This window comes from Narcine bancroftii, chromosome 5 (genome assembly GCF_036971445.1).
Source record: "Narcine bancroftii isolate sNarBan1 chromosome 5, sNarBan1.hap1, whole genome shotgun sequence".
Lineage (NCBI taxonomy): Eukaryota > Metazoa > Chordata > Chondrichthyes > Torpediniformes > Narcinidae > Narcine > Narcine bancroftii.
In genome coordinates, this window is record NC_091473.1 from 188,636,264 (window position 1) to 188,649,846 (window position 13,583).

Genomic DNA, 13,583 nt, shown 5'->3' on the forward strand with positions numbered 1-13,583 from the left:
CCAAATGTGGGTCAGCACAATATTGAGGGCCGAAGGGTCTGTATTGTGCTGTATTATACTAAAGACAGGCGATTAATGTAGCCAGGGTTAAGGTGTCTTATTTTGAAGGAGCCAATGTGTGCTTGGTGTGGAGAGTCTTGACCTTGATGGCAGATGTGGTGACTTTGACCAGGTTCCCAATGGTAGGATTACGTGACCCTCTATACTGCAGCTGTCTAACACAATCTGCTTCATTTCAGGTTCCTTGCATCTCAATGGAGCGTCATATCAACAGCCAATTTCCAATCATCCAGGTAAGAACAGACAATAGACTGTCAAACTAGTGTACAAGATGAAGGGAGGAAAGTTTAGGGGAGACGTCAGGGGTAAGTTTTTTTGCACAGAGTTGTGGGTGTCAGGAATGCATTGCCTGGAGTGGTGGTGGAGGCTGGAACAATAGGGACATTTAAAAGACTCTTAGGATGAAAAATTGAGGGTTATGCAATAGGAAAGGTTTAATTTTTTTGGGTAGGTATGTATCGGTGGGCACAGCATCATGGGCCGAAGGGCCTGTGCTATGCTGTAAACTTCAAGTCAAGTATATCGTCATCTGATTGTAAAAGTGCAAACCACACAGACAGAACGCACATACAGACAAGCAATACATATGCAGGACAAGTATTCTTCGATATAAATAAATATTTGTTTCATGAATGTGAGAGTCTCGGGTGGTCAGTGCGAGCAATTCCTTTGGTCGTCCAGCGTTCTTGCTGCCTGTGGGAAGAAGCTGTTCCTCAGCCTGGTGGTGCTGGCTGTGATCCTCCTGCATCTCTTTCTTGACGGGATCAGCTGAAATATGCTGTGGGGGGGTGGGGAGGGTCCTCATGATTTTGCGCGCCCTCTTCAGACAACGATCCCAGTAGAGAGGGAATCTGCAGGGATCCCCTCTGCCATTCTTATTGTCTTAGTTCTATGTTCTAGTGCATGACTGCAAGTTCCACGTGAATCTCTTGCCATCCATCGACAAACCCTTCTCTTCCTTTCTCCCCGGTGTTTATCCGGCTAGCTCTTCTTTGCCTTTCTCTGCACAACTTCAGAACATGGAGCGTGGCTGGCGGAGCAGTTAGTGTGACGCCGTTACAGCGCCGGCAACTGGGTTGGCCTCTGCCGCTGTCTCTCAGATGTTTTACAATCTCCCCACCATGACCTGCGTGGGTTTCCTCTGGGCGCTCTGGTTTTCTCCCACGTTCCAGAGATGTACGGGGTTAGCAGGTTAATTGGGCACGTGGTTATATTTGGGCAGCAGGGGCTCGTGGGCCATGCTGTATCTCCAAATTTTAAAAAAAATTAAATGAATACAAGTGCAGTAAAAGTCCCCCTTATCTGGAATTCAAGCAACTGGCAAAAAAAAAGTGCAGAAAATAAATAGGTGAAAAATACTAAAGTTTAAAATTGCCCCCACCACCCTCCAGCGATTAGTTCACCAATCTCACACCACGCAATCTCAAGCCACCGGAAAATGCACTTATCCGGCAACTACCCATCCCCATAGGTGGTGGATACTGGGGAGGTCTTACTGTAAAATATAAAATCTTCCCAGCACAGTATAGGCCCTTCAACCCATGGTGTTGTGCCAACATGAAAACCTTCTCCACAACAATGTACACTTCGCTACCTCCATGTGCCAACTAAGAGTTTTGAATATCTCTATAGTACCAGCCCCCAGCAATGCATTCCAGAAACCCACCACTCTCTGCGTTTTTTTTAAAAAAAAACCTACCTCCAACATCTCCCCTAAACTCCCCTCCCCATACCTTCAATTGATATCCTCCGGTATTAGCTATTGTCACCCTGGGAGCAAAGGTACTGCCTGTCCACCCCATCTATGACCTCATACACCTCTCATCCTTCCATCGCTCCAAAGGGAAAAGCACCCCCATCTCCATCAATCTCAAGTCTCCCGCCCACAATGTCCTGGGGTCTCCACTGACCATAAACTCAGTGAGCAAGTAAGATCTATCTTGGACCCACACCACCTTCTGGTTAGTTAGATTCAGATTTATTGTCAGAGAACATACATGACATCATATACAACCCTGAGATTCCTTTTTCCTGTAGGCGTGGCAGGATTACCACTTATTGGTAGTGCAAAAATAAACTGTACACAGTGTAAGCATGTAAACAATCAAAAGGACTGTTAACAACTAGTGAATGTAACCAAACTGCAATACAGAGAGAGGGGAAAAATCAATAAAGTGCACAAGTTAAGAGTCCTTAAATGAATCCCTGATTGAGGTTGTCATTGAGGAGTCTGATTGTGGAGGGGTAGCAGGTGTTCCTGAACCTGGTGGTGCAAGTTTTGTGGTATCAATACCTCTTTCCTAATGTCAGCAGTGAGAACAGAAGAGTGTGCTAGGTGGTGTGGATCCTTGACGATCGCTGCTGCTCTCCGATGGCACTGTTCCCTGTAGATGTTCTCGATGGTGGGGAGAGTTTCACCCTGATGTCCTGAGCTGTTTCCACTACCTTTTGGAGGGCTTTATGCTCAGGGGTATTGGTGTCCCCATACCAGACCATGATACAGCGGTCAGCATATTTTCCAACACACCTTTAGGTGGCAAGTCTGTATTCGAGGCTTGGGATGCTCGGATTGGCAGGTGGGCATCCGGGACAGGGTGATAAGTCAGGAGCTCTGATGGACGGGTGGATGGGGCCAAGGCAAGAGTCTGTGGTCGAGGCATCAGGATCTCCGATAGGCAGGCAGCTGGGGCCAAAAATAGGAGGGGTTCGACTTTTACATGGTATCAGCTTTTCCATGATTATTTATGGGATGTGATTATATGTGCTATGTATTGTGGTCTTGAGAAACGCAGTTTTGTCTGGATGTATACGTGCAGTCAGATGATAATAAACTTGAACTTGACATGCAGTAGCATCATTGTTGCCAAATCTCCCATCCACGACGTCCTATGGACCAGAAACCCAATGAGCGAGGGGAAATTCCGCTGCATCTGCGCATTGTACTGGCGCGTAGGACAATAAACTCTGACTCCCTTCCACATTTCCTGTTCTACAGGCCCAGAGTTCTGGTGCTCAATCACCTACTTCGAGATGGATGTGCAAGTAGGTGAGATGTTCAAGGTCCCCTCCAGTTGTCCGGTGGTGACAGTCGACGGCTACGTGGACCCATCAGGAGGAGACCGCTTCTGCCTTGGCCAGCTCTCGAACGTGCACCGGACGGACGCCAGTGAGAAGGCCAGGTCAGCGGCAAGACTTGGTGCGGGACGGCTCGTAGCTCTGCTGTTGGGGCCTGGTGATGGGTCGTCCCCCCCCCCCCCCGATTGATGGAAGATCAGGATCTCGGCCTGTTCCCTCTTGCAGAAATGGGCCTTTCGGCCCATAGAGCCCTTGCTATCTCTCTTACGTTCATCCCACCACTCTCCCTGCGTTCCACCCGGTTCTACCTAGAGAGCCCTAGAAAACTACAACACCTAAACAGTCCCTTCTAGTCTATGCTGAACTACATTTATACTTTGTCCTATTGACCTTATCCAGATCATATCCCTCCATCTTCATCCCATCCATGTACCTGTCAAAATTTCTCTAAAATGAGCCTGCATTCACCAATTCAGCTGACAGCTCGTTTCACACCTCCACTACTTTCAATGAAGTTCCTCCCCCTTATAATCCTTTAAACGTTTCCCCTTTTACCCTTAACCTATGTCCTCTAGTTTTTATCTATCCTAACCTCAGTGGAAAAAGCCTATTTGCATTTATCTGTGAGTAAAACACAAAATTCTGCAGACACCGTGGTTTAAAAACACAATGTTGGAGACACTCAGCAGGTCAAACAGTGTAATTTATATAACAAACAGAGATACATAACCAAAGTTTCGGGCTTGAGCCCTTCATCAAGGTACCCTGTTTAACCTGAGAGTCTCCAGCTTTTATATATACCCCTCATAATTTTGTCTGCCTCCATCAAATCTCACCTCATTCCCAATGGTCCAGGAAATGAACCTGTTTAACCATTCTCTGTAACTCAAGTCCTGGCAACATACGTAAATCTTCTCTGCAGTCTTTCAGTGTTGGTAAAAGGTTCCATTCTTGTCATGTAATACGTGCATTTAGATTGTGACACGCATGGAATTCTTTAACTTTTGTCTATCATAAGGTAGACAGAGGGTCGCCACTTTGTCCAGCGCCCCTCAAAGAAACCTACAGCACCTGGCGTTCCCAGGCAGTCTCCCCTCCAAGTACTGACCAATCCTGAGCCTGCTTAGCTTCCGAAATCAGACCATCTCAGGCTATTAGGTGCAAGGTCACGTCTCCAGAATGGAGGACCATCGCCTTCCCAAGATTGTGTTATATGGCGAGCTCTCCACTGGCCACCGTGACAGAGGTGCACCAAAGAAGAAGTACAAGGACTGCCTAAAGAAATCTCTTGGTGCCTACCACATTGACCACCGCCAGTGGGCTGATATCGCCTCAAACCGTACATCTTAGCGCCTCACAGTTCGGCGGGCAGCAACCTCCTTTGAAGAAGACCGCAGAGCCCACATCACTGACAAAAGACAAAGGAGGAAAAGCCCAACACCCAACCCCAACCAACCAATTTTCCCCTGCAACCGCTGCAACCGTGTCTGCCTGTCCCGCATCGGACTTGTCAGCCTCAAACGAGCCTGCAGCTCACGTGGACATTTACCCCCTCCATAAATCTTCGTCCGCGAAGCCAAGCCAAAGAAGAAAAGAAAGAAGAACATCAGCAGTACAGCCCGTTATGGAGCAGTAGACTCCCACAAGGTGCAGTTCATGTCAGGCACGGCAGCCTGGGCGTCTTCCACAGACGTGCGGCGACCGTAAACATGCAATGCCAGTCGGCCACTGTGATGCCAGAGACACAACGGGCTGCAAAGGGTGAATACTGGCCAGAAACATCCACCGTTCTATCTCTCCTCCACCACCAAATGCCAAACCCCACCACCAAATGCCAAACCCCCCCCCCACCAGTGCTGCTCCACCTGCTAAGTTCCTCTCCCACAGATTGTTTTCTCCAACGAACATGGCCCACCGAGAATCGTACAGCGCAGAAACAGGCTATTTGTCCCACCACTGACCCAGTCCCGTGTTTGTGACACATTTAGCGCAGTGCTATTACAGCACCAGTGGCCTGGGTTCAAATCCAGCCCTTACTGTTTGGAGTCCATGAGCGCTCTGGTTTTCTCCCACCCTTCAAAATGTATGGGGTTTGTAGGTTAATTGGGGTATTTGGGTGCCAAGGGCTCAGGGGCCTGCCGGTCAAAAAAGGATGCCTGTTTTTAAGTCTGCATCCTTCTCCATCTTGCCTTTTTAAGTGCCTACCTGAAGCCAAGTGATTGTGTCTGATTCCACTCACTAAGTCTGGCAAAGATTTCAATCACTTTTTGTATCTAAAAAAGAACTTACCCATTTTAAAAAGAACTTGCACCTCAAACCAATATGCCTCCTTAATTTTCCTATCACAGGGAAACACTTAAAAAAAAAAATTATTTATAGAATTAAGTCATATAAATCCAACGATACAATTAACCAATGTACTTAACAACAATCCTTGTTGACTTTTTGTGGCCCTTTCGTGCCAGGCCTTCAAGCGGAGGGAAAACGTAAACTTACCTTTCATGGACCAGCCCCGAAAGGCTGTTCTCGAGTTGCACTCATGTTGAGCAGCGCCTCGTAGTTCCCACCCACCACCCCCCCCCCACCCCCCGCTGCCCCAGGAGCTGTAGCGCCACCTGCTGAGTCAATGCCATTCATACGCACCGAGCTGTCAGCGTTTTGAAAATCCCGCTCCTGCATCTCAGGCTGACGCAGTCAGCCAGCCCCACCCCCACCCCCAGCCAGCCGCATTATGTCCATGCTCAGTGGCGCTCTGCCACTGACCCTCCCTTCCCCCGAGAGGGATCGCAGTCGGCGCCTTCATGGAGGTAAGTCTCCCGACGTAAGGGCGGAGAATCTAGGGCTTTTTGATTGTATGAAGGGACCTACTAATTGTAAATAACCCTCCCCCAACCCCCATCCCTTGGAAAAAGAGCAAAGAAAGAATCGGTCTAGGATAGAAAAACAACAGAAATATGAAGATCTGCCAGGCCCCTTCACCAGTTTCTCAGGTCTAAAAATTATCTGGATCAGAGGTGGGGGGGGGGGGGTAAAGGTAGAGGGTGGGGGGGCAATGGAAACAACTTGCCCCCCCTCTATCTATTAGTCTTCTCACTGATGTTTTGGACTTGGCCTCCTTCATCAAGGTATATAATTTTATTTTTATCCATGATTTTATCCCGAGTCTCAGGAGACCCAGCCTGTCCCACCCTCCCCCATTGTGTCCAATGTAGCCCACGGCCTGGTGAATGTTCTCTGCTGAGGACATCACTATCTCCCCACTATGCGTGGTCAATCCCCCACCCCCACCTCCCCTTTTTTGACTTTGTATGGGCCAGGCAGGCCATGAAGACGGTCATAGCCAATCCCATGATGGCAGACAGCAGAAACCATGTAATCACTGCAGCTGTAGAAATCCAGGTTCAATCCCCACACTCATTAGGGTGGGTGTATGTGTGTGTGTGTTGCTGTATCTGAGGGTTTATCTTTGTAAGTGTGTGCATCTGTGTGCACATTTGTGAGTGCATGTATGAGTGAGTACGTGTTTTTGTGAGCATGTGTTGCGAGGAGCAAGTGTGTGAGGGTTTGTGTATGTGTGAGTGAGCATGGTATGATCACGTGAGTGAGTGAACATGGTGTGAGTGTGTGATTGAAAGAGTGAGCATGGTGCAATTGTGTGAGGGTGGACATGTGAGTGAGCGAGTGGGTGAGTGTTTGTGTATGTGTGAGTGTGTACATGTGAACGAGTGCCTGTGGGTGTTCGTGTACGTGTGAGTAAGTGAGCGAGTGCCTGTGAGTGTTCGTGGGAATGAGTGAGCGAGTGCCTGTGAGTATATGTGTGAATGAATGAGCGAGTGGGTGTATGTGTGAGTGCCTGTGAGTGTGTGTATGTGTGAGTGCCTGTGAGTGTGTGAGTGAGCGAGTGCCTCTGTATGTATGTATGTGTGAGTGAGTGAGTGAGTGCCTGTGAGTTTGAGTGAGTGTTCGTGTATGTTTGAGTTATCCCGCTGACCCCAACGGGGATGCCTTGTGTTTCGAGGGTGGGGATGTGAATTGATGGCTTCTTTGGTGACATTGCAGGTTGCACATCGGTAAGGGCATCCAGCTGGAGTGTCGAGGTGAAGGGGATGTGTGGATGCGGTGTTCCAGCGACCACGCTGTGTTCGTGCAGAGCTACTACCTGGATCGAGAGGCCGGGCGGGCACCCGGAGATGCCGTGCATAAAATCTACCCAGGCGCTTACATCAAGGTGAGGGCAGGCTGGTCCTCCCCCCCCCCCCCCCCCCCCACACCCTCTATCCTCTTGCCACACTCAGTCTGCACTTGTCAGCAGATGACTCACCTTCCCCTCTCTGTCTGGGACCTGCCAATCAACTGCCTCTGTCCATCATCCTTTGCCTCCCCCTAACCCTCCTCACATTGGTCCTTTCCCACCCTTATCCAACCCCTCCTGCCACTCTCCCTCATTACACTAGCCATCTCCTGGCCCAAAACACCGCCGTTCATTTTACCCCACTGATGCTGCTCAGCCCACTTGGCTGTTTGTCTCTCCAGATTCCAACATACAGTGGTGCAAAATAGAAGCACAGGACCGGTTCGGTGGAAATTAGTGCAGTATGAGTGAACTGTTATGAGGTTTATTCAAGAGCCTGATGCGTGCAGAAAAGAACTGTGCGTGACGCAGCTCTCAAAGTTCAGACTTATTCTCTACGTGGCGTCACATGCAACCCCGAGATTCTTTTTCCTGTGGGCCAGGCAGAATTTCTACTTGTTGGTCACTGTAAACCAGTGGTTTTCAAACTTTTTATTTCCACTCGCATCCCACCTCAAGTAATGGCTCTGTGATTGGTAAGGGATTACTTGAGGTGGAAAGAAAAAGTTTGAAACCCCGTTTTAATCATCCCTCATGGACTCGTTATGTGCACGGTTTCAGGACTTCAAAGGAAATGGGGCCAACAACCATTTTTCTCAAGCAAAATATTTCAGTAACAATTGGGTCTGGAGCAGTGATTCTCAACCTTCCCTTCCCACCCACATCCCACCAAGCAATCCCTTACTAATCACAGAGCCCTGATAGCAGAGGGATGACATTAAGGTGGAAAATCACTGCTGTAAACTGTCCTCAAGAAAATATCTCAACAAAAGAGAAACGTGAACAAACTGTGCAAAAAGGGGAAAAAAAAAAATTCAGTAATAAATAATGAGCAAAGTAAGAGTCTCGCTGCTGCCATCAGGAAAGAGGTGTAGGTATCACAAGACTTGCCCCACCAGGTTCAGGAACTGCTGCTCCCCCTCCACCATCAGACTCCTCAACGCCAAACTCAACCAGGGACTCATTTACGGACTCTGACTTCTGCATTTTATTAATTTGTTGTCTCTCTGTGTTGCACAGTTTATTTACATTTCTTTACTTGTTTGTAAAGGCAAAAGTTTTTTTTTTGCACTGCCAATAACTGATCATTCTGCCTCACCCACAGGAAAAGAGAATCTCAGGGTTGTATGTGATGTCATGCATGTACTCTGACAATCAATCTGAAATTTGAGGCGTGGATCCATGACGATTGCTGTTGGCAGTGTTCCGTGGAGAGATGGAGGGGAATTTTGTCCTGGGCTGCATCCACTGCCTTTTGCAGGAATTCAGGAGCATTAATTATTCCTGGTCTTTGCTCTACACGTTAGAACGTTCCAAAGTGCCAGTGACCTGGGTTCGTATCTGCCACTATCTGTAAGGAATTTCTACGTTTTCCCTGTAACCCTTCGTGGTTTCTTCCAGGTGCTCTAGTTTGCTCCCACCCTTCAAAAACCATAGAACATTACAACACAGAAACCGGTCCTTCTAGTCTGTGCCAAACTATTTTTCCATCTCGTGCCACTGACCTACACGCAGCCCACAGCCCTCCTCCTGTGTACCTGTCCAAATTCTTCTCCAATATTAAAAGTGACTCCTTGTTCACCACCTCAGCTGGCAGCTCATTCCACACTCCCACCACTCTCTGCGTGAAGAAGTTCCCCCTCCTCTTAACCCAGTGGTTCTCAACCTTTTTCTTTCCACTCGCATCCCACTTTAAGTCATCCCTCTGCCACGGTGCTCTGTGATTTTAAGGGATTGCTTCAGGTGGGATGTGGGTGGAAAGGAAGAGGTTTAAAAACCACTGTTTTAATTGCCCCCCCTCCTCATTGACTCGTTATGTGCGCAGTTTCAGGACTCCAAAGAAAATGGCCCAATGATTCTTCTCCTCAAGCAAAATATTTCAGTAACAATTGGGTCGAGAGCAGTAGTTCTCAACCTTCCCTTCCCACCCACAGACCACCTTAAGTAATCCCTCTGTCAACGGTGCTCTGTGATTAGTAAGGGATTGCTTAAGGTGGGAAGGTTGAGAATCCCTGCTCTAGACCCAATTGCAACTGAAATATTTTGCTTGAGAAGAATCATAATTGGCCCATTTCCTTTGGAGCTGTGAACCCTTGCACATAACGAGTCCATGAGGGATGACTAAAACTGGTTTTCAAACTTTTTCTTCCCACTTACATCCCACCTGAAGCAATCCCTTACTAATCACAGAGAACCAATGGCATAGGGAATACAGGTGGAAAGAAAAAGGTTGAGAACCCACTGTGTTAACCATAGAACATGTCACATAAAACAGGCCCATGGGCCCTTCTAGTCTGTGCTGAACTATTATTCTGCCTTGTCCCATTGAGCTGCACCCAGTCCATACCCCTCCCATCCATGAACCTGTCCAAACTCTTCTCAGATGTTATAACTGAGCCCACATTTACCACTTCAGCTGGCAGCTCGTTCCACACCCCCACCAGTCCTGTAGGAAGAAGGTGAATGCTCCCCCAAAAGTTTTCCGCTTTCACCCTTAACCCATGTCCTCTGGTTTGTATCACGTAGAAAAAGCCTACCTACATTTTAAATACCTCCATCAAATCTCTTCTCATTCTTCTACACTCCAGGTTTAAAAAAAGTACATGTTTCTTTACAGGAGGTTGTAGGTTAATTGGGTGCATTTGGGCGGCATGGGCTTGTGGGCTAGAAGCCCCGTTACCATGCTGTGTGTCTAAATTTATAAACCTTCCCCACAACAAATTCAACGCTCCCCTACCTCACACCCATAACCCCCTATTTTTTTTTTCTTACATACACGTGCCTCTCTAAGTCTTTTGAATGTCCCCCATTATATCAGCCTCCACCACCACCCCCGACACCCTGTGTAGAAAAAAAAGCCAAACTGACACCTCCCCTAAACTTTCCTCCCTGCACATTAAACCATTGCTACAGTCGCCCTGGGAATGTCCACCCTATTGAAGTCCTTCATCATCCTATACACCCCCTATTAAGTTGCTTCTCATCCTCCAGCGTTCACGGAACTAACCCTTCTTGCTCTACCCATGACGTGAGCATGAACGCTTTACATCAAGTGCGACCGTGCCAGAACTATCCTAGCGAATCTTTTCTGCACCTGTGCCAAGTTACTTGCGTCCCTCCTGTCACTGGGCAGCAGAACTGTGTGCCATGCCTTCCAAATACGGTTTCATAAAATGTCGGGAAGACCACGGTTAAATGGGCAAAACTATATCCTAAATGGAGAGAAAATTGAAAACACCCAGATGTAAAGGGAGTCCTCGGCGGAAGGTAAACCTGCAGGTTGAGTTGGTGGTGAAAAAGGCGAGTGCAATGCTGGTGTTAATTTCAAGAGGAATAGAATATAAGAGCAGGGATGTGACATTGAGGCTTTTCTCAGGCACTGGTGAGACCTCACGTGGATTGTGAGCACTTTTGGGCTCCTCATTTAAGAAAGGATGTGCTGATGTTGGAGAGGGTGGAGAGGACCTTCACTGGGACGATTCCGGGAATGAAAGGGTTATCGTACGAGGGAACACTTAATGGCTCTTGGCCTGTACTCATTGGAATTTAGGAGAATGAGGGGGAGGATCTCATTGAAACATTTTGAATGTTGAAAGGCGTGGATAGAGTAGTGTAGAAAGGTTGTTTCCCGTCGTGGGAGAGTCTAGGACAAGAGGGGACAACTTCAGGATTGGGGGGGGGGACATCTGCTTAGAATAGAGACGAGGAGGAATTTCTTCAGCCAGAGGGCAGTGAATCTGTGGAATTTGTTGCCATTGGCAGTTGTGGAGGCCAGGTCATTGGGTGTATTTAAGGCAGAGAATGGTAGGTTCTTGATGAGCCAGGGTTATGGGGAGAAGCCGAGGCTGAGTGGGAAAATGGATCAGCTCACAATTAAATGGTGGGGCAGATTCGATGGGCTGAATGGCCTATTTCTGACTGCTCCGATGACTTATTATGGTCATCCTCTGTATACCTGGCGTCGCTGTTCCTACTCTCAATGGCCCAACACACAACGGCCTTCGCCACAGTAGGCCGTTCGAGGCCAGCATTTGTTTCATTGCCCTCCTCTTCCCCCAACCCCTGCACAGGTGTTCGACCTGCGCCAGTGTCACCCGGCAGATGCAGCAACAGGCAGCCACGGCGCAGGCGGCCGCGGCTGCGCAGGCCGCAGCTGTGGCAGGCAACATCCCAGGCCCAGGTTCCGTGGGAGGCATCGCACCCGCCGTCAGTAAGTAGCCACTTGCTCCGTCGCCTCATGGCACCGTTTGAAAAGAAATAGATGAGTGTAAAAGAAGAGAAGGTGAAGTAGCGTCTGTGGTTCATTGTCCATTCAGAAATCTGATGGCGGAGGGAAGGAGCTGTCCTTGTGCTGCTGAGTGCGCGTCTTCAGGCTCCTACTCCTCCTTTCTAATGGCAGCAGGGTGAAGAGAGCGTGGCCTGGGTGGTGGTGGGGGGGGGGGGGTCTTTGAGGATCGAGGCTGCTTTCTTAAGGTACCGGCTCGATGGAGTGAAGACCCAGGCCCGTGATGTCGCAGTCCGAGTTCACAACCCTCTGTAGTCTTTTCATGTCCAGTGCATTGGCCCCTCCTTTCCAGTCAGTGATGCAACCAGTCAGCATGCTCTCGACAGTACACCTGAACGTACCATGTCTCTTCAGAAAGTGCAGCATTCTCCGAGATAGCATCGACGTGGAGAATCCGGGACAGATCCTCAGAGAAAGTGGTATCTGGAACCTGGTGGAATCTGATCTAATCACCATCCAGGAGGGATTGAGACGACCCTGCCTTGCCCATTCGAGGGACGTGGCCATAACGTGCGTCGGGAATCAGGGCAGAGTCAGCACGGAGCCAATTGACCTGCTTCAATGCTGAACCAAAGGGTTTGGTGACCGGGCTTTGTCTGACAGAAGTAGAGGAGAGTTTGGGGAGGTGGGCATCGTGGGGGGGAGGTGGATGGGTAACATAGGGGAGTATTAAGAGCGAGGGGGGCATGGGGCAGATAGTAGGCTCTGGGTGACTGATGAGGTGGGGAAGGGGTAGAGGGAAGTGGGTGACTGCTGAGATGGGGGGGGGGGGGGGGAAAGGTGCTGAGGTTGCCAGCATGTTGGGGAATTGAACAGCCTCAGTCCGGAACATGGAAGACTCTCCCGACGAAATCCACCCCACCCCCTTTGTCCTTCCAGGCCTCTCTGCGGCTGCCGGGATTGGCGTCGATGACCTGAGGCGCCTCTGCATTCTGCGGCTGAGCTTCGTCAAGGGCTGGGGTCCGGACTACCCGCGCCAGAGCATCAAGCACACGCCCTGCTGGATCGAGGTGCACCTCCACCGGGCTCTGCAGCTACTGGATGAGGTCCTCCACACCATGCCCATCACTGACCCCGGATCCGTCAACTGACCTCTCCCCCCCCCCACCATCCATCCACAGGACCCCGCAAACTGACTTGAATCAAAAAGGAGCTCCTGTATTCTGCCGTAACATAACTTTATTTTTGTACGTTTTATCTAATTTCTCATTTACTGCGTCACGTAAAAGAGCTCACACTACAACCATGAACAGAGTGTGGGGATGTCCCATCTCTGACCTGTCCCTGCAAGATGTATTTATTTGGGCTTTCGGACACGAACTGTGTAAAATGTCGTCCTGTTAACTTTGCAGTCAGAATCTGAATTATTTCTCATTCCAGAAACACTTTATCAGGACGACCTTCCTGTGATGTCTTTTTTATTGTTATTTTACCCTTAGTTGTGTGAAAGGGGATTTTTTTTTTAAAAAGCCCTCTTTATTTTATTAGATGTCACTTTAATCGTGCAACTCTGCCCGAACGAGAGTGTAACTTTCTGGCATCTGTTTTTAAAACTATCCGATTGAATAATAACGTCGTCTGTAATGCTGGGTTACGGCCGTCTCTTTCTTAAATAAAATGCACCAGGACTGTAGCGACCGTTTAGAACAGGCCAGAAAGGGGGCAGCATAAAACGCTGGAAGAGGAGCAGTGCTTCAGGTTTGGCGACTTTCCCTCCGACCCGGGTAAGTGCGGAGAGATGGTGTTGCACTTTTGCATTGTTCAGCGCGACGCTGTTACAGCTCCAGCAACCCGTGTCAGAATCAAGTTTGG

The 13,583-nt window shown here is 48.9% G+C and overlaps 1 protein-coding gene across 1 annotated transcript in view; it reads left to right on the top strand.

The window, feature by feature from the left end:
- The window catches only part of smad10a (SMAD family member 10a), a 72,107-nt gene extending 58,752 nt beyond the window's left edge, over positions 1-13,355 (top strand). Inside the window, 6 exon segments of the mRNA XM_069940279.1 lie at positions 240-293; positions 3,056-3,239; positions 7,195-7,363; positions 11,557-11,580; positions 11,582-11,696; positions 12,651-13,355. Coding sequence (XP_069796380.1) covers positions 240-293; positions 3,056-3,239; positions 7,195-7,363; positions 11,557-11,580; positions 11,582-11,696; positions 12,651-12,862 — 758 coding nt within the window. The 3' untranslated portion in view covers positions 12,863-13,355.
- The last annotated feature ends 228 nt before the right edge of the window (positions 13,356-13,583 follow it).